At 39.0% G+C, this 25,809-nt stretch overlaps 2 protein-coding genes and 6 gene segments (V, D, J or C); 6 read left to right on the forward strand and 2 right to left on the reverse strand.

The window, feature by feature from the left end:
• The first annotated feature begins 772 nt into the window (after positions 1-772).
• LOC111563891 (T-cell receptor alpha chain V region CTL-F3-like) lies at positions 773-1,744 on the forward strand. The segment is given in 2 exon segments: positions 773-1,226; positions 1,335-1,744. Coding segments are annotated over 2 exon segments (423 nt in total).
• A 2,134-nt stretch (positions 1,745-3,878) lies between these two features.
• On the forward strand, positions 3,879-4,987 carry LOC129349844 (T cell receptor alpha variable 20-like). The segment is given in 2 exon segments: positions 3,879-4,376; positions 4,518-4,987. Coding segments are annotated over 2 exon segments (471 nt in total).
• A 3,002-nt stretch (positions 4,988-7,989) lies between these two features.
• LOC111563890 (T-cell receptor alpha chain V region RL-5-like) lies at positions 7,990-8,871 on the forward strand. The segment is given in 2 exon segments: positions 7,990-8,124; positions 8,294-8,871. Coding segments are annotated over 2 exon segments (444 nt in total).
• A 2,779-nt stretch (positions 8,872-11,650) lies between these two features.
• On the forward strand, positions 11,651-12,363 carry LOC111563884 (T cell receptor alpha variable 14/delta variable 4-like). The segment is given in 2 exon segments: positions 11,651-11,786; positions 11,952-12,363. Coding segments are annotated over 2 exon segments (432 nt in total).
• Positions 12,364-12,915: 552 nt separating this feature from the next.
• Positions 12,916-13,499, forward strand: LOC118469802 (T cell receptor alpha variable 3-like). The segment is given in 2 exon segments: positions 12,916-13,010; positions 13,124-13,499. Coding segments are annotated over 2 exon segments (426 nt in total).
• Positions 13,500-16,268: 2,769 nt separating this feature from the next.
• Positions 16,269-16,868, forward strand: LOC118469804 (T cell receptor alpha variable 26-2-like). The segment is given in 2 exon segments: positions 16,269-16,350; positions 16,464-16,868. Coding segments are annotated over 2 exon segments (426 nt in total).
• A 2,124-nt stretch (positions 16,869-18,992) lies between these two features.
• Positions 18,993-20,802, reverse strand: LOC129349837 (zinc finger protein OZF-like). The gene has a single exon (XM_055014517.1). It carries the CDS (start codon positions 20,800-20,802, stop codon positions 19,594-19,596), a length of 1,209 nt encoding a protein of 402 aa, XP_054870492.1. The 3' UTR covers positions 18,993-19,593.
• Positions 20,803-20,813: 11 nt separating this feature from the next.
• Positions 20,814-23,890, reverse strand: LOC111563886 (putative uncharacterized protein DDB_G0274435). 2 transcript variants are annotated; one of them, XM_055014526.1, is made up of 4 exons: positions 23,628-23,890; positions 22,801-22,892; positions 22,425-22,674; positions 20,814-21,196 (listed from the first exon to the last, which is right to left on the reverse strand). In XM_055014526.1, exons 1-4 carry the CDS (start codon positions 23,797-23,799, stop codon positions 20,814-20,816), a joined length of 897 nt encoding a protein of 298 aa, XP_054870501.1. In that variant the 5' UTR covers positions 23,800-23,890. The 2 variants fall into 2 exon arrangements, with proteins under 2 accessions (XP_054870501.1, XP_023118938.2); XM_023263170.3 differs by having other exon boundaries at positions 22,425-22,892.
• Positions 23,891-25,809: the final 1,919 nt, after the last annotated feature.

Here is a 25,809-nt window from a genome sequence, read left to right on the forward strand (position 1 = left end):
GGAGAGACCAGAATGTTTCAGCTTCCTAAGGAAGAAGAGTCTTTGTTGAGCCTTCTTCACTTGGTGAGATGTGTTCAGGGACCAGGTCAGGTCAGATATAATGTGAACACCCAGGAACTTGATGTTGTCAACATGCTCCACTGTTTCCCCTTTGATGAGGAGAGGAACTGCTCTGTCCTCCTGGACCTCCTGTAGTCCACAATGACCTCCTTGGTCTTGCTGGTGTTCAGAACAAGGTAGTTATCTGAACACCACTGAATAAGGTGCTGGATCTCCTCTCTGTAGTGGGTCTCATCATCATTTGGTCCATCATCATAGTACAGTTGTATTTGCATGTGCATGATTATTTCACTGTAGTCTGTAAGATGAAGAATCTCCAGCCAACAAACATGCCGACCCAGACCAAACACCTGAACCCCCCGACCCAAGAGGCGAAATGCCCCAAACCGAATCAACACGCCCACCCCCATAAATTAATTAAAATTGAATTTTATGCTGATGATTGTTCTGAGCAGATATCTTCAGTGATGTTACTGCCATCCTTTCATGGGTTGCTACTTGGAAGGAGGTATTTGACCAGTAAAATGCTCCAAGAAAAAGAGTTGCTTCTACCTCTGCTAGATTGTTGTTTGTCATGGATGTGATGAGGTCCACTACTGGTTGTGTGGTTGTGGCAAAGCTGAATCCTTCAGCTAAGGTATTCTTTCACTGGTTTGTTTAGAATGTAGCTGTCGTAATAAAGCTTAAAAACAGTCTTAAACAATGTCTTAAGACTTCAAATGGTGTTTATCTTTTCTACATTTGTGTTCAGCCCTCTGACAACAAGGGAGGAACATGTTGAGGGAGGAGCAACACTGTCAAAGAGCAGAACAGAAAATGCTCACTGCATTGCTTGCCAACAATGAAGAAATGATCGATCTTTTAAATTATGTCATCAAAGAATCACTAGAACAACCTCCTCACAGTTAGTCAAGATGCTGCTACCAGTCTGTAACCAGGAGGAAGAGGAACAGAGAGAAGAAACTACAGATCAAAGAGGAGACGGAGAGATTCAGGGAGGAGCTGAGCTGTTACTGAACTATAGAAGAGACACAAACTTCCACATTAGAACCATCAGCTGTGAAGAACTCACTGCAGATAACATCAGATAGTTTCATCTGCTGATTTAAACCTTGTTGAACACATGGAACACTGGCTGTGGATTATTCTTGCTGCTCTTCTCTTTGGTAAGTTAGTAAGATCAAGAAAAGCTCTTTACAGCTACTGATTGTTCTCCTTGAATCAATCATCTTTATTGATTCATGTCTTCCTCTGCATGTTCTGTTCTTCTCCAGAGTGTAAAGGAGAAGACAAAGTGATGCAGAAATCAGGAGATGTCATTGCTGCTGAAGGAGACACAGTTACACTGGATTGTAATTTTGAGACCAGTAGAACAAGTCCCACTTTGTTCTGGTACAAACAAGAAGTGAATGAGTTCCCAAAGTATATGTTAAAAACTTACTCAACATCAGTGGAAAAAGCTCCAGAGTTCCAGAAAGACAGATTTGATGCTAAAATCAACGAGACGTCAGTTCCTCTGAAGATCCAGAAGCTTCAGCTGTCAGACTCTGCTGTGTACTACTGTGTTCTGAGGCCCACAGTGACAGGAAACAGCAAAAGTCTGTACAAAAACCTTTGGAACAAAGACAACAGAAAACTCCACAACATCCACTAGAGGGAGACACTCTGTTACGCTGCTATGCCATGTTTCATGTTTGTTCAGATGAGATCATGATGTACAACAAATTAAATCACTCATCACTTACAATAAGATTACCATAGTAACAATGAACAACATCTCAAACTCCGAAATCTTACAGTTGGATATTTTGATATATTATATTGAACAAATGAGACCATTTTAAATACAGTCGATTTAAGTGTCATCATTAAACGTGTTGTCATGGAAGCATACATGTTTAAACTGAAAGTGTGTGTCATGTAGAACGAGGTAATAAATGACTGCTGGTGTTTTTTACAGTTGAAATCTGAATGATTCAACCTGCTGAACCTGCAGGACATTCTGGTGATGTGAATAAATTGAATGAGAACACATCAACTACACTCACTGGATGATGCTGTTTATCTGAATGATGAAAGGACATCATTGTGAACTCAGTGATGACACTAAAGATGAACTGAAGTTTTTCTAAAAGGGTTAGTATCTTCAAGGCCAAAGTCAGGATTTGATATTAACATCCACTGGCCTTTATGAGTTCAGAAAAAGGCTTCAGGTTTTTTTCCCAGCAGCTTCTTACACTCCAGTGATATGAGAGGAGGAACATGTTGAGGGAGGAGCAACACTGTCAAAGAGCAGAACAGAAAAGGACTCCCACTGTCACATACATTCAGTATGGAAACCAAACATAACAGATAGTGTGTGGAAGATGCTGTCACTGCATTACTGGGTCATGTTTCCTTTGTTTGTGATCACACTGAAAGGTACGTTAAAGTAGGAAGAAGAAATGTGTTTAAAGAATCTGTTTGCTGAAAGTCAACTGAAAAAATGTTCACACTTCAATATGTTCTTTTTAACATCAATTATCTCTTCATTGAGGTGTCAACTGTCAACAACTGACTGCAGTCAAGAATGAAGAGTCCAGTTTAGAAGGAAGCACTGTGACTCTGACCTACAAATACTCCCAAGCTGCTACTTATAATGATCATTTCTTCTGGTATCGACAACATCCAGGAAAACCTCCAGAGTTCCTCATCTATCACTATGGAACACAAAATGAAACAAAAGCTGGACTGTCTGCTGCTGTGAGTGATGATAAAAAACAAATCAGTATGAAGATCTCCTCTGCTGCAGTGTCAGACTCTGCTGTGTACTACTGTGCTGTGAGGCCCACAGTGACAGGAAACAGCAAAACTCTGTACAAAAACCTTTGGAGCAAAGACAACAGAAAACTCCACAACATCCACTAGAGGGAGACACACTCTGTTAAAGCTCTGATTTGTGACTTGGACTGATGACAAAGACAACAGAGAAATGAAGCAGTAAAGATCAGAGACAGAGCTGCTGTGGAAACACAAAACACTTTGATTGGCTGAACTGAACTGAAAAAGTAATGTCAAGAGGTAATGGCCCCGCCCACTGAACTTCAGCTCATCCACTCACATTATTTCTTCCTCATTGTACTGCAGTGGAAGAATATTGTTCATCTGATGTGTGTCTGACTTTAATAACTCCAAAGACATGTTGCTTTACCTCTTTTTGATTTCATCTCACTTCATAGGTGAGTTTATGAACAGATGAATTTCTCTTCAACCTGCTGTGTTCATGTTCACAGTTGAAATCACTCAATATTCTGTCTTTGTCATCAAGTTCTGTACAATCTAGTTGTGATCTGAGCTCCAGTTGAGCTGTTTGTGTCCACAGAGTAACACTGTACAGGAGACATTTTCCACTGTCTTCTCCTCTCAGCCTCATGGACAATGTGAGTCTGATGGCTTCATTTTCTCTACTTTTTCCAGGACTAATAGCTGAAGACACAATCTCTCCTGAACAAGATGAAGTCAGTGGAACAGAAGGAGAATCTGTCACACTCAGATGTAACTATCAGACAGACTATGATGGAGTTAGACTTTACTGGTACAAACATCACTCTGACATTCAGGCTCCTCAGTTTATACTCCGGAAAAATGCAAAAGGGGCCACAGGTCAATATATTCCTGATAATCGATATGGATCCCAAACAACAGCTACATCAACTACATTGACCATCAGTAAGCTAACCCTGGCAGACACAGCTCTCTACTACTGTGCTCTACAGACACAGTGATACAAAGTGTAGCAGAGGCTGTACAAAAACCTGAACACAGATATGAGACTCCTCTTCAAAGAGGAGGGAAGTGGTATTGAGAGCACAGCTTCATATCAGATGGATTGTGGTAATTCCTCTTTTCTCACAGTCACTGTGGTTACAGCTGCTAATGAAACACTGTGGGAGGATTAACAGGAGCAGCAGATCCAACATCAACCACAAACACACAAAGGAAGCTGAAAATAAAACAAAGAAACTAAAACACAGACACTGACTTTATCCTCTTTCTAAACCATTTTGATGCAAAAAAAAAATAAAAATACAGGAGCTTCTCTGTATTCAGGTCAATGATTTTATGAAGTCACTTTAAATTTGTGAAAATTAAGAGGCAGGTTTATGGACCACTAACTGAGAAACAGAGCACAGCCAGAGGAGGAGCTACACAACTGAATATGAAAGGCTTCATGTTGGAGCTGAAGAGCTGCTGTGTTCTCTCTGTTGTTCATTCAGTACAAGTGAAAATAATGTTTCTGCTTCTCATCTGGATGATGATCGTCTCCTTTCAAACTGGTAAGTCATCAAAAGATGGAGGAGACACACATGAAAAACATTTAGATGCTGTTTGAGTTGATTTACTTTTTGTATGATTAAACTCAGTTTAAAGAATTAAAATTCAAATGTCATGGTGAAATCTATGTTTATTGTTTTCAGGATCCTCTGAGGATGTTCTGACTCCATTCAAAGATGTATTGATGTCTTTGGAAGGAGAATCTGTGACTCTCTCCTGCAACTATTCAGGTTCTGCCAACAACCTCTACTGGTACCAACAGAAGTCCAGTTCATCTCCACAGTTCCTCATCCAAGAATATTCAGAGACAACAGGAAGGTTGTCTTTGAGACACGACAAACAGTCAAAAGAGTTCCATCTGAACATCTCCTCTGCTGCAGTGTCAGACTCTGCTGTGTACTGCTGTGCTCTGCAGCCCACAGTGACAGGAAACAGTAAAACTCTGTACAAAAACCTTTGGAGCAAAGACAACAGAAAACTCCACAACATCCACTAGAGGGAGACGCACTCTGTTACACTCCTATGCAATGTTGTCATGTTTTTGTCAAGTCTAGCACCAGTTGACTCCTAGGCAGGATTAAACTGGTCCTAACGTAAAACTTTCCAAATGAAACTACTCATAACCTACAATAAGTTGACCATGATGATAATGAATGACATGTCAAATTCCCAAATCCTATAGTGAGATATTTAACAGATGTTGAGAGGTTTGTGATCACTCTGCTGAGTGAAGGAGTTCAGACTGTAGGTGTATCTGGAAACTTCTCACAGGTCCAAACTGCAGCAACACATTTTTCTCTATTTGCAGTTCATCATCTGTGAGTGTCTGGAACAAAAGCTTACAATTCTCAACTGACTGTTATGTTTCTAGAGTAGGAATCCTCCCAAGACACATCTGCACTATCAGAGGTTGGTGACTGACATCAAAGAATTGCTGCATAGGAGACTCTGTAATGATCTGATTCACCAACAACTGTCTTTACAACACTTCATGACTCGTCTGATGACACAACACTGGAAACAGGACTCAACCTTTCAATGTTAAACTGCACTCAATCCACAAGTCTGAACTAATCACTGACCAAACTGGGGTCACTTTGTATTCCTACATGTTGCTCTATTTACACAATAGAACCATCACACTGCAGCCTCCTACTGAGAATCTGTTCAGAGGAGCACAAGTCGGAATGGTGTCCTGTTTCAATGACTGTATGAACACTTTGTGATCATAGTCATCTTTGGCACTTTAATGCAGTAATTGTTGGATTCTGCTTTGTTTGTGTAAAACACCAGTTTTCTCAAAGAACAATAATGTAGATGTTAATCTGCATCTGGACTGAACTCTGACACTGGCTGGTTTCTCTGAGGAAAACAGAAGATCTCACCAACTGAATTCAACTTTGGCAGGAAAGAAAACACAATTTGTGTTTTTCTCTGGCTCCGCCCACCAAGGTTGAGCTCAACCAATGAGATTATTTCTGTGTGCAGAACTTAAAGCACAGTGAACTTGATGTGGAGGAGAAGAACTGCTGAGTTTTTTCTTTGTGCTGCAGTGAACAAAACTGTTCATCTGCTGTCTGACTGCAACAACAGAAAACATGTTAATTTACCTGCTGTACATTTTCTTTAACTTCATAGGTGAGTGTTAGAGCAGACAGAAAAATCTAGGAATGACTGTGTTTTCTCTGATTTTGTGGATGTTTTTTTTTTTTAACCTAATCTCACTCTGATAACATGTAAAACATAAAGAGAAGAACCTCTTTTTAGTCTCTGGATGTTTAAATCTCCTGTAGACTAACTGACATAAATGATTTATTTGATTTTGCAGCGATGGGTTCCATGAACACCATAAAACAGGAAAGTACTGAACAAGTTGTTGCAGAGGGAAGAAACATCAAGCTGACCTGTGAATATGATGGTTCTATCTACAATATCCAGTGGTACCGACAGTTCCAGAGATCCAGACCAGAGTTCCTGCTCTCCATCACAGAGGGAGGATCCATTCATCCAACTCTTTCAGACTTCTCAGCTCACATTGACAAAACACAAAAACATGTAGATCTGGAGATCATCTCTGCTGCAGTGTCAGATTCTGCTGTGTACTACTGTGCTGTGAAGCCCACAGTGACAGGAAACAACAAAACTCTGTACAAAAACCTTTGGATCAACAGAAAACTCCTCGACATCCACTAGAGGGAGACACACTGTTAAACTTCTATAAACTGATTTTTTACCATCATCTCCATCTTTATCTTCTCTGTGAGCTCCAGTCAGACATAGAGGGGTCTCTGTGAATTTCCTCTTCTGATGTTTCAGTCATTGTTCTCAGATTTTAACACAGAGACAGTTTTGTGTTTCTTGATGCTGCTGGACTGTAAAACCCACTGAATCACTGGATGTTATATTGGACTGCACAAACAAATCAGACTCTTAAAATCCAACCAGACACTGAGAATGGAGGAAGAACAACGTATTCAAAGGGAGGTGGCTTAAATCAAAGCAATCCTGTTTTCTGCTGGTCTTCATGTAAAATACATCATTAAGAATGGTCAATAATTAGCAATACCCTGATAATCATGCTGCTGCCTCCACTGTGAGGCTCCTTTGTAACACTAAATGTAGTCCTTTGTGTTCTCCAACAATTTCAAATAACATAAACTCGACCATAAAAGATTGTTTAAATGCCTTTATTCCTTAATGTTGCAGCAGTTTGATTAACAGAAACGTTCAAACATTGTCCTTTAGTGGAAGGATACAACTGGAGAATCTGAACTCTGTACAAATGATGGTATCTGCAAATAGTTTTATCAGTCTGACTGATGATGGAGAAACTTAGCAGATTCTAAAACATGTTTTTCTTCCTGCAGGTCAGAATCTCTTGTGTCTTGAAATGTATTTGATTATTTCCAGCAATAGATGGAAATATCACTCCTTTTCTAAATTGTCTCAGACATGTGGAGCCCACTGTAAATAAAAAATGCATAACTGCCACTGAGTGCGACACCAGATCCTGACACCTCATCTCAAAATTTAACTCTGGAGGTCCGTTTTTTCCACCAGGGTCTCTCTAATATTAATAACTGCCAAAGGTTTCATTATATTAACAACATACTGTATAAATAAGAGAAAATCACACATAAAATCCTCTGACATCGAAGCTAAAAGCTGAGAGACGTCAACCACTGAACAGTCTGTACATTTAAATATATGGAAAACACAAAGAATCCAGGAAACCATTTAGAAAACGCAATCAGTGATTGATGACTGACAGCTGATCAATCAAAATGTAAGTAAATGAATGCAGTAAACACTGTTGACCACTCAGTTCTAATTCAACAGCTCAAGGAATCAGACGGCTTAATTAAAAAGTTCTGAGTGATTTTGACTCTCCTTCAGACTTTTCTGTTTGTTTTTTGTTTTCTTTAGTTCTATACAGACAAATATTCATCCCGGAGGCCCTGAAGGTTCTGTCCTGGAACCTCTTCAGTTCTTCTACATGTTACTCTCCTCCAATGATCTAAAGTCAGTGAGTGAATGAGATCATCAGCAGAGACAAACACTCTGTTAGTCAGAGCTGTGAGAGGAAGGAGGAAAGGATGAAGGGAGGAGCTAAACTGGAACTCAAGTACAGAAAACACACAAACTTTCACAGTGGAGTTTGATCCAAGAACAGACAGATTGTCTTCATCTTCAAGATGCTGTCAGTGAACTTCAGTCTGTTTGTCACTTTGTTTCTGCTCACAATAAGAGGTAGGTGACATATTTAACATGAACAGAGTTTAGTAGAGAAAAACTAGTAGATCACAAAGTTCCATCTAGTTTACATAGAATAAAACTCTTTACAGCTGCTGATTGCTTTCCTTCAATCAATCATCTTTACTGATTCATGTCTTCCTCTGCATGTTCTGTTCTTCTTCAGAGTGTAAAGGAGAAGACAAAGTGATGCAGCCATCAGGAGATGTCATTGCTGCTGAAGGAGATACAGTTACACTGGATTGTACTTTTGAGACCACCTCCACAGCAACACAAACTACATTGTTCTGGTACAAACAAGAAATAAATGACTTTCCAAAGTACATTTTACGACGTAACTCGTATGGAGGAGATGATAATGCTCCAGAGTTCCAGAAAGACAGATTTGATGCTAAAATCAACAAGACATCAGTTCCTCTGAAGATCCAGAAGCTTCAGCTGTCAGACTCTGCTGTGTACTACTGTGCTGTGAGGCCCACAGTGACAGGAAACAGCAAAAATCTGTACAAAAACCTTTGGAGCAAAGACAACAGAAAACTCCACAACATCCACTAGAGGGAGACACACTCTGTTACACAGCTTTGCCATGATTTCATGTTTTGATAGAGTCTAGAATCTGTTTACTCTCAGATGAGATTATGATGTAAAACAAATGAAACCACTTAAAACTTACAATAAGGTTACCATAGCAACAATGAATGACATCTCAAATTCCCATGTCCTGTAGTTAGATATTGAGATATATATTTAACAGATGACACCATTTTATATACAGACTGGTTAGGTGTCATCATTAAATATGTGTTGTCATGGAAACACTGAAAGTGTCTTTCATGTGTAGAATGAGATGATAGATGACTGTAGCTGTTTATATACATTTTAAATCTGAATGATTCAACCTGCTGAACCTGCAGGACATTCTGGTGATGTGAATAAATTCAATGAGAACACATCAACTACACTCACTGGATGATGCTGTTTATCTGAGTGATGAGAGAACATCATGTTGAGATCAGTGATGACACTAAAGATGAATTAAATTTCCTCTGGAAGGGACCAGAAACTAAATTCTTCAAGGCCAAAGTCAGGTTTTAATAGCAACATCCAGTCCCTTCATGAGTTTCAAACACTGAGCCTTTGCGTTTGTCTGCAGAGTTGGATTCCAGCCTCAGTCATGATGATGTCCCACAAAACAATCCATCGATGAAGCTGCGGTTTCTCTTCTCAATGTTCTCTTTGGATAGCAACTCAGACATCATCAGTGACAACATAAAATTCTTCACATAGACCAGTACAATAAACACAAAGCAGCAACTATCCTGATCTTACTTCCATCCACTGTTGTGTAATTTGCTCATTAAATGTTTGTCACCTCAAGTTCCTGCAGTGAAAAATGACTTTTGATTGAGTCTTAAACAGAGAATCTTTAAAATGCTGTAAACCAGATCACATCACATCTTGCAAATCAGTCTGTTTATGGTAGCTTCTCTGCTCATATAATCTGGAAAGAACATCTGATGCTTATATTATCAGCTGACTCAAGCAATACAGTGAAAAAAACAACGTGACCCATCTTTTAACTCCTGTTTTCAAAGAATCACTAAAACAACCTCACTCCTCACAGTGATGGAAGATTCTACATAAAAACAAATAATGTCTTCTTTAGTCTTTGTTGCTTCATTTTCCTCTTTGTCACTGTCATAATAAAACAAGTTCAACTTTAAACAGAAATTTGATCAATTCTCACATTGATCATCAAGATATAATAACCTGATGATGGTGATTCTTTGCTTATTGTCATTAAGTGACTTATGAATTTATAATTAAACCTCAACCGCTGTTGTAATGATGCAGACATCTACATTACAAACAGAAGATAAAATAATGGTTCAACCAAAAATAACTTCTTTCACAGCAGCAAAAACGCAACCTCAAGAAGGTGCACAAAGCAGTCACTAGAAAACAGCAGATGAACCCAAGTGGAGAAAACAACAAATACATAAACAACAAAATAAAATAACCACAATAAAACCAAGAGAGAGAAGACCTCATGATAAAAGAAAGTTTTCAGTCATCGCTGAACAGAAGACACTGATGTTCTCATTCTTAGATCAGTCATGTCTGCAAATAATTTACACTCAATGTTACACATGAAGGTTTTATTCTACTTTTCTACATCGGCCCAGTCATCTCTTTAACTCATAAACTTTCTATGTTTAATGGACTGCATGTTCCACACAGTTCTCTCTATATTGATGTAAACCTGCTAAGAGTCAGAATGATGAAGAACAGAGAGAAGAAACTACAGATCAAAGAGGAGAGAGAGATTCAGGGAGGAGCTGAGCTGTTACTGAACTATAGAGGAGCACAAACTTCCACATTCAACACATTTCAGTACTCAGACCAGAAACATTACTTTTGTTCAACATGTTGTTGAAATATTGTGATTTTTTTCTTTTATCTCTGTCCATCTTAACAGGTATGTTATTTCATACAACAAAAAAAGATTAAGGTGTATTTATGTGGACTTTTAAAACATCTAATAACAGAATTATCTCTTCATTTAGGTGTCAGCTGTCAACAACTGACTGCAGTGACGGATGAAGAGTCCAGTTTAGAAAGAAGCACTGTGACTCTGACCTACAATAACTCTCAACTGTCTCCTAGTGATTATTATTTCTGGTATCGACAACATCCAGGAGAACCTCCAAGGTTCCTGATCTCTCACTCAGCTTCAGGAAAACCAATATTAGAGCAAATATCTGGACTGAAGATTCAAGTGAAGGAAAAGCAAATCAGTATGAAGATCTCCTCTGCTGCAGTGTCAGACTCTGCTGTGTACTACTGTGCTGTGAGGCCCACAGTGACAGGAAACAGCAAAACTCTGTACAAAAACCTTTGGAGCAAAGACAACAGAAAACTCCACAACATCCACTAGAGGGAGACACACTCTGTTAAAGCTCTGATTTGTAACTTGTTGGACTGATGACAAAGACAACAGAGAAATGAAGCAGTAAAGATCAGAGACAGAGCTGCTGTGGAAACACAAAACACTCTGATTGGCTGAACTCAACTGGAAAAAACGCGATGTCAGGAGGTAATGGCCCCGCCCACTGAACTTCAGCTCATCCACTCACATTATTTCTTCCTCATTGTACTGCAGTAGAAGATCATTGCTCATCTGATGTGTCTGACTTTAATAACTCCAAAGACATGTTGCTTTACCTTTCTATTTATTATCTTATCTATTAGTCTTCCTATTGGTTCTTTAACATTTAAACAGACAAATCTTGGCCTCAAACAGCTGAAAGCTTTCTCCTGGAACCTCATTAGTTTAACATATACAAGCTTCTGCTTGGTGATGTTGTCAGGAAACACTTGTATGCAGACGACACACAGTTGTACATGTTACTGTCCTTCAATGATCCTAAGTCAGTGAGTGAATGAGATCATCAGCAGAGACAAACATTCTGTTAGTCAGAGCTGTGAGAGGAAGGAGGAAAGGATGAAGGGAGGAGCTAAACTGGAACTCAAGTACAGAAAACACACAAACTTTCATAGTGGAGTTTGATCCAAGAACAGACAGATTGTCTTCATCTTCAAGATGCTGTCAGTGAACTTCAGTCTGATTGTCATTTTGTTTCTGCTCACAATAAGAGGTAGGTGACATATTTAACATGAACAGAGTTTCACTGAGAAAAACTAGTAGATCACAAAGTTCCATCTATTCTACATGGAATAAAACTCTTTACGGCTGCTGATTGTTCTCCTTTAATCTATCATATTTATTTTTTATGTCTTCCTCTGCATGTTCTGTTCTTCAGAGTGTAAAGGAGAAGACAGAGTGATACAGTCATCAGAAGATGTCTTTGCTGCTGAAGGAGACACAGTTACACTGGATTGTACTTTTGAGAGCAGTTACACAAATAATATTTTGTTCTGGTACAAACAAGAAGTGAATGGCTTTCCAAAGTACATTTTAAAACGTGGTCCTTATGGAGATGGTAATGCTCCAGAGTTCAAAGACAGATTTGATGCCAAACTCAACAAGACATCAGTTCCTCTGAAGATCCAGAAGCTTCATCTGTCAGACTCTGCTGTGTACTACTGTGCTCTGCAGCCCACAGTGACAGGAAACAGCAAAACTCTGTACAAAAACCTTTGGAGCAAAGACAACAGAAAACTCCACAACATCCACTAGAGGGAGACACACTCTGTTACACAGCCATGTTTTCATGTTTTGATCAAGTCTAGAATCTATTTCCCCTCAGAAAGGATTATGATGTAAAACAAATGAAAGAGACTATATAGGTGACATCATTAAATATATGTTGCCATGGAAACAGAAGTGTTAAAACTGAAAGTGTGTCTCATGTCGAAAAAGACAATATATGACTGTTGGTGTTTATATACAGTTTAAATCTGAATGGTTCAACCTGCTGAACCTGCAGGACATTCTGGTGATGTGAATAAATTGAATGAGAACACATCAACTACACTCACTGGATGATGCTGTTTATCTGAGTGATGAAAGCACATGATTGTGAACTCAGTGATGCTGCTAAAGATGAATTGAATTTCCTCTGGACAGAACCAGAAACAAGTTTTTCAAGGCCAATGTCAGGTTTTAATATTAACATCCACTGGCCTTCTTGAGTTCAGAAAAAGGCTTCAGGTTTTTTTCTCAGCAACTTCTTACACTCCAGTGATATGAGAGGAGGAACATGTTGAGGGAGGAGCAACACTGTCAAAGAGCAGAACAGAAAAGGACTCCCACTCTCACATACATTCAGTATGGAAACCAAACATAACAGATAGTGTGTGGAAGATGCTGTCACTGCATTACTGGGTCATGTTTCCTTTGTTTGTGATCACACTGAAAGGTAGGTTGAAGCAAGAAGAACAAACATCTTTAAATGATATGTTTGCTGTAAGTGAATGGAAAAAATATTCACACTTCAATATGGTCTTTAACATCATTTCTCTCTTCCGTTAGGTTTCAACTGTCAACAACTGACTGCAGTGAAGAATGAAGAGTCCAGTTTAGAAGGAAGCACTGTGACTCTGATCTGCAAATACTCCCAAACTGCTACTTATAATGATAATTTCTTCTGGTTTCGACAACATCCACGAAAACATCCAGAGTTCCTCATCTATCATTTGGGATCACAAAATGAAACAAAAGCTGGGCTGTCTGCTGCTGTGAGTGATGATAAAAAACAAATCAGTATGAAGATCTCCTCTGCTGCAGTGACAGACTCTGCTGTGTACTACTGTGCTGTGAAGCCCACAGTGACAGGAAACAACAAAACTCTGTACAAAAACCTTTGGAGCAAAGACAACAGGAAACTCCACAACATCCACTAGATGGAGACACACTCTGTTGAACAGAAAGAAATCATTTTGTTTGCTTTGCAGCTGTAGACTGTATTTGTATCATTAAGTGTTCACGATTGTGTTTATTAAATGTCTTCTTATGGAGATGCTATTTTCTCTGTTACATCTGAACACATTAAACACGTGCAGAGTAAATTAAATACTTAGGAATTGTTCTCCCTAGAGACCCGAAACAGATCTATAAGTTGAATTTTCTGAACATGACAGAAAAACTCACATTGAATATTGAGGCTTGGAAACTGTTACCAATATCTATGATAGTTCGTGTCAGTTCCGTCCAAAATGTTGGCACTCCCAAGGCTTCTTTACCTCTTTCAAAACCTACACATATTTATACCATTTGCCTTTTTCAAATGACTAAACTCTGTTGTTCTTCTCTTCACATGGGTCTTCAAGGTGCGTCGTATTTGTAAAAAACACATAACCAAACCCAAGTTGGAAGGAGGCCTCTCCCTGCCTAACTTCCAGCTTTATTACTGGGCTGCAAACTGTAGGGCACTGATGTACTGGTAACACCCCCACCCCCAGATAAAGTCTCCACTACAACCCCCTATGGCTCGCAATTGAACAAGATTTATATAAAAGCTCTCTTCCTGCACTTCTCTTCTCTCTCACCAAAGCTACAGCTTCTGTTACAAATATGAATTTTATAGTTGCAAATTCTTTAAAAATCCGGTATCAAATAAGCAAAACATTTAATTTACCTGAAACCTCTGCTTTTACTCCTCTCTCAGTTACAGATGGAACATTTACATACTGGAGACACAAAGGTATTAGCAACATAGGAAACCTTTACATCAGCAGCATTTTTGCCACCTTCACGCAGCTTAAGGAGAAAATATACACTCCCAGCTTCACATTTTTCCTCCCTACCTTCAGATTAGAGACGACACCTGAGGCCACATATCAAATTTTGAATCCTCCCCCTATCCAACTGAGTGGTATACACTTATGAACCAGGCTCCTGACTCACAAAGACTTTTCTCTCGATTTGTTGATTTTTTTACAACACATAACCCCATTTCTACAAAATATTTAAAAGAAGCCTGGGAGAAAGTCTTATATCTGACAATTAGCGATGAAAGCTGGGAAACCTGCCTGAAAGCCATCCACCTTTGCTCTATAAACCCCGGACACCAGCTTATCCAATCTAAGGTGGTCCACAGACTACACGACTCCTGCACCAAACTACACTTTCTACCCTTCTGTTTCTCCGATGTGACCTAAATGTAAATCAGCAGAGGGCACCCTGGGCCGCCTTTTCTGGTCCTGCCCCAAACTAAACAAATTCTGATGTGACATATTTACCTGATTCTCCGATATTTATATAAATGCAATATCTCACCAGACCCATACTGTGCCCTTCTAGGCATTAAACATAACCTTAAAACTCTTTCACCCTCACAACAAAAAACAATCCAACATGTTCTGATCGTTGCAAAAAGGAACATTTTATCCCTTTGGAAAAATGAAGATGTTCCCTCATTTAAGACTTGGTTATCAGAGACCACCAGCTTATTAAGTATAGAAAAGATCACAGATACTGTTTCTCTCAAGTCAGCAGTCTTTGATAAAATGCGACAACCTTTCTTGTCTTATTTACCTAAAACCACCTGATTCTAGTGGTACAGTTGTGTGTTTATATCTCTGTAATGTTCAACTGTGTGTATACAACTATATTGACTAATGCCATGTAATCCCAATAATTTAGATTTTCATTGTTATAATATATTCATATATATATATATATATATATATATATATATATATATATATATATATATATATATATATATATATATATATATATATATATATATATATATATTTTTTTTTTTTTTTTTTTTTTTTTTTTTTTTTCTTTTTTTTAAAATTCTTTCGGGCTGGGGGGAGGGATGGATGTATGTGTTCATTGTTATTTGTTTTGCCCTTGACTGCTTTCTTTGTAACCAGAAAATTCTTCAGTAAAACATGGAAAAAATAAATGTGTCCATAGTGTGATGGCTTAACCAAGAGGAAGAAATGACTCAATAATTCCACAGTTTATCATCTGACAACAACAAGTACTGTTGAAGGGACGCTGTCTAAATGTTGTTTCCATGCAGATGTGGCACAAAGTGTCGCTAGTGTCTCACCTCAGTGAAACAACACTGTGTTCTTCTTGAAAAGTTTGAAGTTAACAATCTTTAGTCACATAATGCTGCATGTGGTTGCTTTGTCCCAGAATTTAAAAAAAAAAGAAGCTGTGAAAAGAGCTGAATTCCTGCTGATTTAAAAACACTTTCTAAAATAGCCTGGAAAATGGCCGGTGATCAAAAAATGGATTGTAGTGAAACATATTGCAGTCTTCAATCAGTATTACAGGTGAGGTCAGTCCTATTTGATGCTTCAAACACAAAAACACCATGAACACAAAGAAAAGAGACAAAGAAATGAAGAAATTGAGGCCAAACACAGTAATATCCTAACTTTATGAATAATTTGCATTTTCCACCTGTAAATTCAGAAGGTTCAGGTGTTTCCCTTTCCAACAGAATAAATCATATATCATGAGATTCTCGATTTACTCGATGATTCTGAGGGTTCTTGTGTTTGTGTCTAAAGCTGTGAAATAAATTCAAGTCTTGTTTTGGTGTTGAGAACATCCAGTGACATGAGAGGAGGAACATGTTGAGGGAGGAGCAACACTGTCAAAGAGCAGAACAGAAAAGGACTCCCACTGTCACATACATTCAGTATGGAAACCAAACATAACAGATAGTGTGTGGAAGATGCTGTCACTGCATTACTGGGTCATGTTTCCTTTGTTTGTGATCACACTGAAAAGTACGTTAAAGTAGGAAGAAGGAATGTCTTTAAAAGATGTGATTTCTGGAAGTCAATGGAAAAAGTATTCACACTTCAATGTGATCTTTAACATCATTGATCTCTTCATTTAGGTGTCAACTGTCAACAACTGACTGCAGTGAAGGATAAAGAGTCCAGTTTAGAAGGAAGCACTGTGACTCTGTCCTGCAAATATTCTAAAACTGTGGCTGCTACTGATGATTTCTTCTGGTATCGAAAACATCCAGGAAAACCTCCAGAGTTCCTCATCTTTCACTATGGAACACAAAATGTAACAACAGCTGGACTGTTTGTTACAGTGAGTGATGACAAGAACCACATCATCATGAAGATCTCCTCTGCTGCAGTGTCAGACTCTGCTGTGTACTACTGTGCTCTGAGGCCCACAGTGACAGGAAACAGCAAAACTCTGTACAAAAACCTTTGGAGCAAAGACAACAGAAAACTCCACAACATCCACTAGAGGGAGACACACCCAGTTACACTTCTGTGATCTGATGCTTTCCCATCATCTCCATCTTTATCTTCTGTGAGCTCCAGTCAGACATGGAGGGGTCTGTGTGAATTTCTTCCTTTGAGATTTCAGTCATTGTTCTCAAATGTTAACACAGGGACAGTTTTCTGTTTCTTGATGCTGCTGGACTGCAAAACTCCAAATCAAACCAAAATTAGAAAATTCACAAAAACCAAAAAAGCACAATTGTTCTACTGTAAAAATATTGTTAGTATGGCTGAAACAAGTCCAAATGGTTCTCCTTTTTCCCAGAACAGAGAGAAACCCTTTAGATGGTCCAGCTTCATTCCAGTGTGACCTGATTTTGTCTAACAATGACATGAAGAATTGTAGGTGATCTTTCGTCAAATATTTCTCTAAGACAGATCCACTCTTTCAAGTAAACTTTGGCAGCAAACATTCTCTCAAAAGGTTTTCTCTGGCTCCATCCGCTGATGTTGAACTCAGCCAATCAGATCATTTCTATACGCAGTGCAGAAATGTCTGAGGAAATCAAACCACAGTGTGACTGATGAACATGCTGCAGTGGAAGAACATTGTTCATCTGATGTGTGTCTGACTTTAATAACTCCAAAGACATGTTGCTTTACCTCTTTTTGTTTTCATCTCACTTCATAGGTGAGTTTATGAACAGATGAATTTCTCTTCAACCTGCTGTGTTCATGTTCACAGTTGAAATCACTCAATATTCTGTCTTTGTCATCAAGTTCTGTACAATCTAGTTGTGATCTGAGCTACAGTTGAGCTGTTTGTGTCCACAGAGTAACACTGTACAGGAGACATTTTCCACTGTCTTCTCCTCTCAGCCTCATGGACAATGTGAGTCTGATGGCTTCATTTTCTCTACTTTTTCCAGGACTAATAGCTGAAGATACAATCTCTCCTGAACAAGATGAAGTCAGTGGAACAGAAGGAGGATCTGTCACACTCAAGTGTAACTATCAGACAGAATATGATTATCCAGACCTGTACTGGTACAAACATCAATCTGACCTTCAGGCTCCTCAGTTTATACTCTGGAAACAAGCAAAGGGGAGAACAGATGAATATATTCCTGATAATCGATATGGATCCCAAACAACAGCTACATCAACTACATTGACCATCAGTAAGCTAACCCTGGCAGACACAGCTCTCTACTACTGTGCTCTACAGACACAGTGATACAAAGTGTAGCAGAGGCTGTACAAAAACCTGAACACAGATATGAGACTCCTCTTCAAAGAGGAGGGAAGTGGTATTGAGAGCACAGCTTCATATCAGATGGATTGTGGTAATTCCTCTTTTCTCACAGTCACTGTGGTTACAGCTGGTGTGGTGACGCTTCAGGATCCTGAACTTGATGACTTTGTAACTTCCACGTTGTTTGAACTTTTTTTACATTAATTATTAATGAACTAGTATTGATGTTCTGTTTCAGCTTCAAAGTTATTCAAAAGGTAAAAATGGAGATAGATGTAACTGAACTGCCAAGAAAAGCCCAAAGCACACTTTGACACACCGATTACAGTCAAACATAACTGTAATGACAGCATTACATCAAACTTTTCTTCCATTTTCTTTTTAGCAAGAGGCATAATTGTAGGCAACTTGAGTATGCATGGATTTTAATAAACAGGCTCAAGACAGCACTGCTTGAAATGACTAAGACGGAGACACAAGACAGTTTGATAATGACGCAAACTGATGTCACCTGGTTAAAACACTGGGATCCACATCTGTGTAGAAAACATGTGATGTTTTATAACTAGTGTCAAACCTGTTGTTCGTCCAAGATCTGGAAAAAAAGGCTTTAAAACAAAAGTGTCATTATTGTCAATGGGGACAATAGTGTGCAATGCTACAATAAAATAACCAAATTATGCAAAATAATGAAAGATTTTAATTTACTTTACTGCAGAAAAATTCAGTTAATTTGAATCAACACAACATACTCATGTTTTTGAAAGTAAATTGTTTTTGTTGATTTAACACAATTTTACAAGTCGCTGCCAAAGCAGCTATTTAGTGCCCAACCAATATTCATGATGGTTGTTTGCAGCTAAAGGACAGATTCAGTGAGGAGCTGAGCTGTTACTGAACTACAGAAAAGACACAAACTTTCATGTTCAACACAGTTCAGCATTTATTAATTACTGCTACTCAGCAAACAATAACACAACCACGACACAACAGGCAACTTCAGATCTGCATCTAACCAGTCAGAGATGTGCTTTCCTCCAGGGGAGGTGTCAAGGTTCAACTCCCTTCACTCTAAATGCACTGTCCATGAGAGGTCAGAAGCCAAAAACCTTTAGAAGTAACTTTTTAATAATGTCTATAATATAAATATTTGGATATTGCACATCTACAATGAATACATTTTCTTTTGGATGTAAATATTCATCAGGTTTGTCAGCTGGTGCACAGCAGAGATGGTCAGATAAACAGAAGTCTGACTTAGTTATCTGCTCTGAGTGACCCAAATAGTTCCACACCCAAATTTATAGTTGTGAGAAGCAGTCCTTGGTGGTCCCCTCCTTCCACTGTAGTCCTTCTATGACATTTTTGTTGTTGAGAGTTTCCAGTGACCAGCTGATTAAAGACCTCACAATCATTGCTGAAGCACAGTGTGAAGGTCCTTGAAATGACAAAGACTGAAATTATTCTGTTCCAATTCTTTCATGTTTTTAAAACTGCGTTCCCAGATAATTACTCCCACAGGTGTGTCAGGGTGAAGGCTCCTCACCTGTGTGAATTCTCATGTGGTCTTTCAAAGTACTACTTTCACTGAAACTGTCTCCACATATGTTACAAGAACATAGGTTCTTATCTGTGTGCGTTGCTTTATGCCTTTTGAATGCCGCTGAGTGAGAAAATCTTTGTCCACAGGTGTTACAAAGGTACGGCTTCTCACCGGTGTGGGTTCTCACGTGGACAGTCAAACTATGATTTTGTCGGAAAGTTTTTCCACATGTTTCACAAGAGTAAAGCTTCTCAACTTTATGAGTTCTGATGTGACGCTTAAGTTGTGTTGGGACAGAAAATCTTTTCCCGCAAGTGATACATGGGTACGGTGTCTCTCCTGTGTGACTGCTCATGTGGACTTTCAGGGTTTTGCTGTAACTGAAACTTTTCCCACATGTTGAACAAGAATACGGCTTCTCACCTGTGTGAATTGCTGTGTGACTTTTAAATGCTGGGAGGTCACTAAATTTTTTCCCACAGGTGTTACAAATGTATGGTTTGTCACCTGTGTGGATTCTCATGTGGAGTAATAAATTATCCCTACGACTAAAACCGTTTCCACATATTTCACAAGAATAAGGCTTCTCTTGTTTGTGGATTGCTGCGTGCCTTTTAAGTACTGATGTGTCAGAAAATCCTTTTCCACAGGTGTTACAAACATAAGGTTTCTCACCTGTGTGAGATGACATGTGATTTCTAAGCCCTGAGATTCTACTATATCTTTTGCCACAGGTGTTACAAAGGTAAGGCTTCTCACCTGTGTGAGTTCTCATGTGGACTTTCAAACTACCACTTTGACTGAAACTTTTCCCACAGGTTGTACAAGAGTACAGTTTCTCACCTGTGTGAGTTGCTGTATGCTTTTTAAATGCTGAAACGTCACTAAATCTCTTTCCGCAGGTGTTACAAAGGTACGGCTTCTCACCTGTGTGAGTTCTCATGTGGATTTTCAATTTACAACTTTGACTGAACACTTTTCCACATGTTTCACAAGCAAATGGCTTCTCACCTGTGTGAATTCTGTGATGGTCCTTCATCTTGGACCTACCTTTAAAGGTTTTTCCACAGATATCACATGGTACTGACTTTTTACTTGTGTCAGTATCACAGTGACTCTCTGATATGAGAGAGTCGTCTACATTCTTACTGTAACGGCTGCTTCTGTCACGTCTCTTTGTTGACTTCAGCATTACATTTCCAGTTAATCCTGGGTCTGCCTGCTTGCTTCCTTCCTGATCTGACTCTCAGCTACAGGGTAGTTGTAAGAGAGGAGCTGGTCACTGTTCGTCTCTGGTTCACTGTGGTCACTTTCTTCATAAGTAACAGTCACCATAAAGGTATCAGTCTCCTGCTTCACTCCAAGCTGTTCTCCCTCCCGATTGGTGCAGAATTCCTCCTGCTCCTCTTTAATCTTTGGAGGCTCCAGGTCCTCCTGGTCCAGACTGGTATAGAGTTCCTCCTGTTCATTTTTAATCAGTGGAGGTTCTTGGTTGTCATGATCCAGACTGGAGTTTCTCTTCTGGTTACAGAGTTGCTGGTCAGTGAAAACCTCGTACTCCTTACAGACATGTTGCTGTGGGAGCCCTGGAGGGACAAAAAGACACAAGAAAAAAGTCAGTCATGCATGTCTGCAGCTGAGCATATACAAGTTTAAACTGTTGCCAAGGTGTGAAAATGAGACAAATTATTGCAACACTCTTCTCAGCAAACCTCGGTGTACAAAACATTTAACTAGCAGCTTCTCACTTTCAGTCAGTGCTGATTATCACTGTTTTCAGTTGAGGTGACAAACAGCAGGTCAGACCAGCTGTTATTCATTTACCATATATCCATGACCGAAACTAATGACTGAACAAAATGAACGTTTGCTCTTTTCAGGTTTGTCTGCCCTCAACAATGATTACTGAAGAGGCAGAAGAAGCATCACTCTGTAATATCACAGCACAATCAGAGCAGACCGAGTGCGTCTGTAGTTCCAACTACTGTACTGCAACATCATCTTCTCTAGTAAAATCATCTGATCTTGTCACTTTTCAGCATTCTAAATTTCAGTCAATATTTAATTCAGATTCTACAAGCCCATTTCAAACAAAATGGACGTAAACAAAAGCAGAATGTGCTAATTAGCAAATCACTGAAACCTAAAATTTACATGAAACTAGTATAAAAACATCATGCCACATGCTGACACCAAGAAATGTTTGTGTTTTCTGAAAAACATTTGCTCCTTTAACCAGAAACACATTTCATAAAGCACAAATCTGTGAAATGTGAGCAGAGAAGACAGGTGGGTTGAAGATAACGTTACTCATTAGCCTACTGTATGTGCAATGAAAAATTCCTAAGCTGTGTTAATCAATCTACAACCCAAATACAGACAGACATCAACTCCAATAATCTCAATATCCAACATATCCTAGTTTTCAAACCTGAATCTGGTGACAGGGGCTAATGGCCAGAGTGCTAGCAGCTCTCCTGTTGGGTATCATTAACAAACCATCCAATCATCATGTGTACACTGCAACAAAGTCAAGAAAAGGAGAAACTGGCAGTGAAAATGCTGTTGATGCAACACAGCCACCACCCCAAAACAAGACAACTTAAGGGAAACACTGCTGTAGTCTAAGAATCTATTTCAGTAGCCGCGATGTCGTCTCCACACCGTTGCAAGTGTACAGTTTAGAAAATACAGGCATTAATGCTATTTATTCCAGTTGCCTCTCCAAATAAAAGCAACTGAGAGCTCCCAGTAGGATCCAACATTTGGAAGATTTTTTTTGTTAGTTAAATAAGAACATTATAGTGTACATACCTGTTGTCTGTGAGGGTATTTCAAGCTTCCAGGTGATATCCAGCAGTTTGCGCTGACGACTGAGCTCTTCCTCGTAATGGACAATCACCTTCTCAAAAACTCTGTATATTTCTCCGGACAGGTCTTTACATTTGGACTTGCACTGAACCAGCATATAGGTGTATGTATCTTGATTCGGTACAAGTTGCTGTCCATCCAGATTGGTGCAGAGTTCCTCCTGTTCCTCTTTCATCTGTGGAGGCTTTGGCTCCTCCTGGTCCAGATTGGTGCAGAGTTCTTCCTCTTCCTCTTTCATCTGTGGAGGCTTTGGCTCCTCCTGGTCCAGATTGGTGCAGAGTTCTTCCTCTTCCTCTTTAATCTGTGGAGGCTTTGGGTTCTCCTGGTCCAGACTGGAGTTTCTCTCCTGGTTACAGACATTCTGCTCAGTGACAACCTCCTTCTCCTCACAGACATGTTGGTTTGGGAGATCTGGAGGGATATAGAGAGACAAGAAAAAGGTTATTAATGTGATGATGGGAAAAATGACACCCTCCTGTTTTTTAGATTTACAAATTCATTTTTTTGTAATCGGCTCTGTGACAGACTGACAACCTGTCCAAGATGAACCCTGCCTTCACCCTAAGGCAGCTGAGAATCACTCCAGGTCCCCTCAACCCTACAGGAGATAAAGTGGTGTAAAGAAAAAATGGACAGACAACTTTGAATGTGTTAATTGTTCAATCTTAGTTTTAACCTGCAGGATGGTTCTACAGTGCAAGCATGCTGCTCTCAAACTTCTTTAGATTTCATCATTAATATTTTCATGTCTGATGTTGCAGATTCAATAAATGAAGTCACTGTTGGATTCATGTTGGATAAAACGTTAAATAAAAACTGAACTCATTTCAAATTCTGAACAGAATCTACAGACTTCCTGCTGTTTACATCAGAAGCATGAATCAGCCCTGAGCTTTCTAATCTGAATTTTCTATTTTTACAGTAATTTTCTACTTCAGTCAGTTTCTCTTGTGTCTTATACAAACTGTGTGTCTAATGCTGAATGTTTCTGCTTGTAAAACGATATTCTTTCATTTGGTTTCAGTCTGAACAATAACTGCAGCTGTAATTTCTGTCTGTGCAGCTAAAACTAAATGTAGCTCAGAGTTTTGATCAGGATCCTACATGAGTCTCATTCATCAGTTGGTTCATCTCAGTTCTACAAACCTGCTGTGTGTTGTGTTATCTGTGGTTTCCAGATGTTATCCAGCAGTCTGCGCTGACGATCGATCTCTTCCTCGTACTGGACGATGGTTTTCTCAAATTCTGTGAATATTTCTTCAGCAGCAGCAGTTAGTCGCTGGTTGATCAACTCTCTCAGATTCTGGACTGAACTCATCTTTAAGTGATCAAATATTAATCTGAGACACGACAAAACAACCGTCCTTCAGCTCAGTCCACACATCAGGAAAACGAACACTGGTGGAGGCTTTTATTTGTTTACCTCCGCCTGGTGTCACACTGTAAAGCTCCGGCAGGAAACACTGGTAATTTTTTTTTTCCGTCTCGGATCGTTAATTCTGCATTCGTCAAAAACGAGCTAGAAAAATTTCTGTAATCATTTTTGTAATCAACTTCTGTACAACGGCAAGGCTAAAGACAAGACTAGACAGATACAAATAGATAAAAATAAGTACATGCACACTACCAGTCCAAAGTTTGGACACACCTTCCGTTTCAATGTTTATTTATTTATTTGTATTGTTTTCAACATTGTACATTAATACTGATGATTAACACTTTTTTGTTTACAACATTATTCCATATGTATTCTTTTATGGTTTTGACCCCTTTAGTATTAATCTACAATGTAGAAAATAGTTAAATAAAAACCAATGAATGAGAAGTGGTCAGACTTTGGACTAGTAGTGTATGTAACAAAAGAAATGATGAAAAAAAAATCTTAACATGTCAGCTGTCACTGTGTTGCATTTCATTTCGATTTTAATACATGAACCATATCTATTGTACCACAAATATGCTGTTGAGAGGGAACCATTAGATTTATTGGGTTTTATGTATGATATTGTACGATAATCACTCAACAGTTAATTAGTTACATTTGAGTTATATGGGTGAAATTATAGGATCTTAACCTGAATAATTAAATGTGTCAGATAAATTCACAAGTTATGTTGTATTTCTCTACTGGAGAGCACAATGGATATTTTAAATGTGCTGCACAAATAATGATGACTTGACTTTACCAACAGAAACTGCAAAACAGCTCAATATTTTTATTTTTTATTTGCAGGTGTGTATCAGAAAATATCAATAAACCACTCTGGACACGTGTGTCGAAAAAACGATCCATCTTTTAACTCGTGTTATCAAAGAATCACTAAAACAACCTCCATCACATTTAGTGTAGATGCTGCTACCAGTCTGTAACCAACAGGAAGAGGAACAGAGAGAAGAAACTACAGATCAAAGAGGAGACGGAGAGATTCAGGGAGGAGCTGAGCTGTTACTGAACTATAGAAGAAACACAAACTTCCACATTAGAATCATCAGCTGTGAAGAACTCATCGCAGATAACATCATCTAGTTTATCTGCTGCTGATTTAAACCTTGTTGGACACATGGAACACTGGCTGTGGATTATTCTTGCTGCTCTTCTCTTTGGTAAGTTAGAAAAAGCAATAAAAATTCTTTACAGCTGATTGTTCTCATTTAATCAATCATCTTTATTAATCCATGTCTTCCTCTGCATGTTCTGTTCTTGTCCAGAGTGTAAAGGAGAAGACAAAGTGATGCAGAAATCAGGAGATGTCATTGCTGCTGAAGGAGACACAGTTACACTGGACTGTAATTTTGAAACCAGTGACCAGTACCCCTATTTGTTCTGGTATAAACAGGAAGTGAATGGCTACCCAAAGTACATGATGAGGAGTTACTCAGAGACTGTGGAGAAAGCTCCAGAGTTTCAGGAGGACAGATTTCATACTGGAATCCAGAAAAAGTCAGTTCCTCTGAAGATCCAGAAGCTTCATCTGTCAGACTCTGCTGTGTACTACTGTGCTCTGCAGCCCACAGTGACAGGAAACAGCAAAACTCTGTACAAAAACCTTTGGAGCAAAGACAACAGAAAACTCCACAACATCCACTAGAGGGAGACACACTCTGTTACACTTCTATGGTTTGTTCAGATATAAACTGTCTCAGCTCTTGAGACAAAGTTGTGATGAAGAATGTTAGAAGTGAAGATAATGTGATGAGTCTCCTCCTCCTGACTGCAGAGATGCTGCATTAACATCAGATCAAACATTTCAGCTTTTGAAACTTGGAAAACCTGGTTTTGACTTGGTTCATGTCACCTCTGGTAGCTCTCTGTCTCTGACAAGAACAC

Source organism: Amphiprion ocellaris, chromosome 10 (genome assembly GCF_022539595.1).
Source record: "Amphiprion ocellaris isolate individual 3 ecotype Okinawa chromosome 10, ASM2253959v1, whole genome shotgun sequence".
NCBI classification, from domain to species: Eukaryota; Metazoa; Chordata; class Actinopteri; family Pomacentridae; genus Amphiprion; species Amphiprion ocellaris.

What these genes read in the sequence shown, in the direction of transcription:
- LOC129349837 (XM_055014517.1), bottom strand. Translation starts at nt 20,802, where the DNA reads ATGCTGAAGTCAACAAAGAGACGTGACAGAAGCAGCCGTTACAGTAAG.
- LOC111563886 (XM_023263170.3), bottom strand. Translation starts at nt 23,799, where the DNA reads ATGAGTTCAGTCCAGAATCTGAGAGAGTTGATCAACCAGCGACTAACT. An exon ending in GATAACACAACACACAGCAG is followed by an intron (nt 22,893 to 23,627) that starts GTTTGTAGAACT and finishes ATATCCCTCCAG; the next exon opens with ATCTCCCAAACCAACATGTC. An exon ending in AATACCCTCACAGACAACAG is followed by an intron (nt 21,197 to 22,424) that starts GTATGTACACTA and finishes TTGTCCCTCCAG; the next exon opens with GGCTCCCACAGCAACATGTC.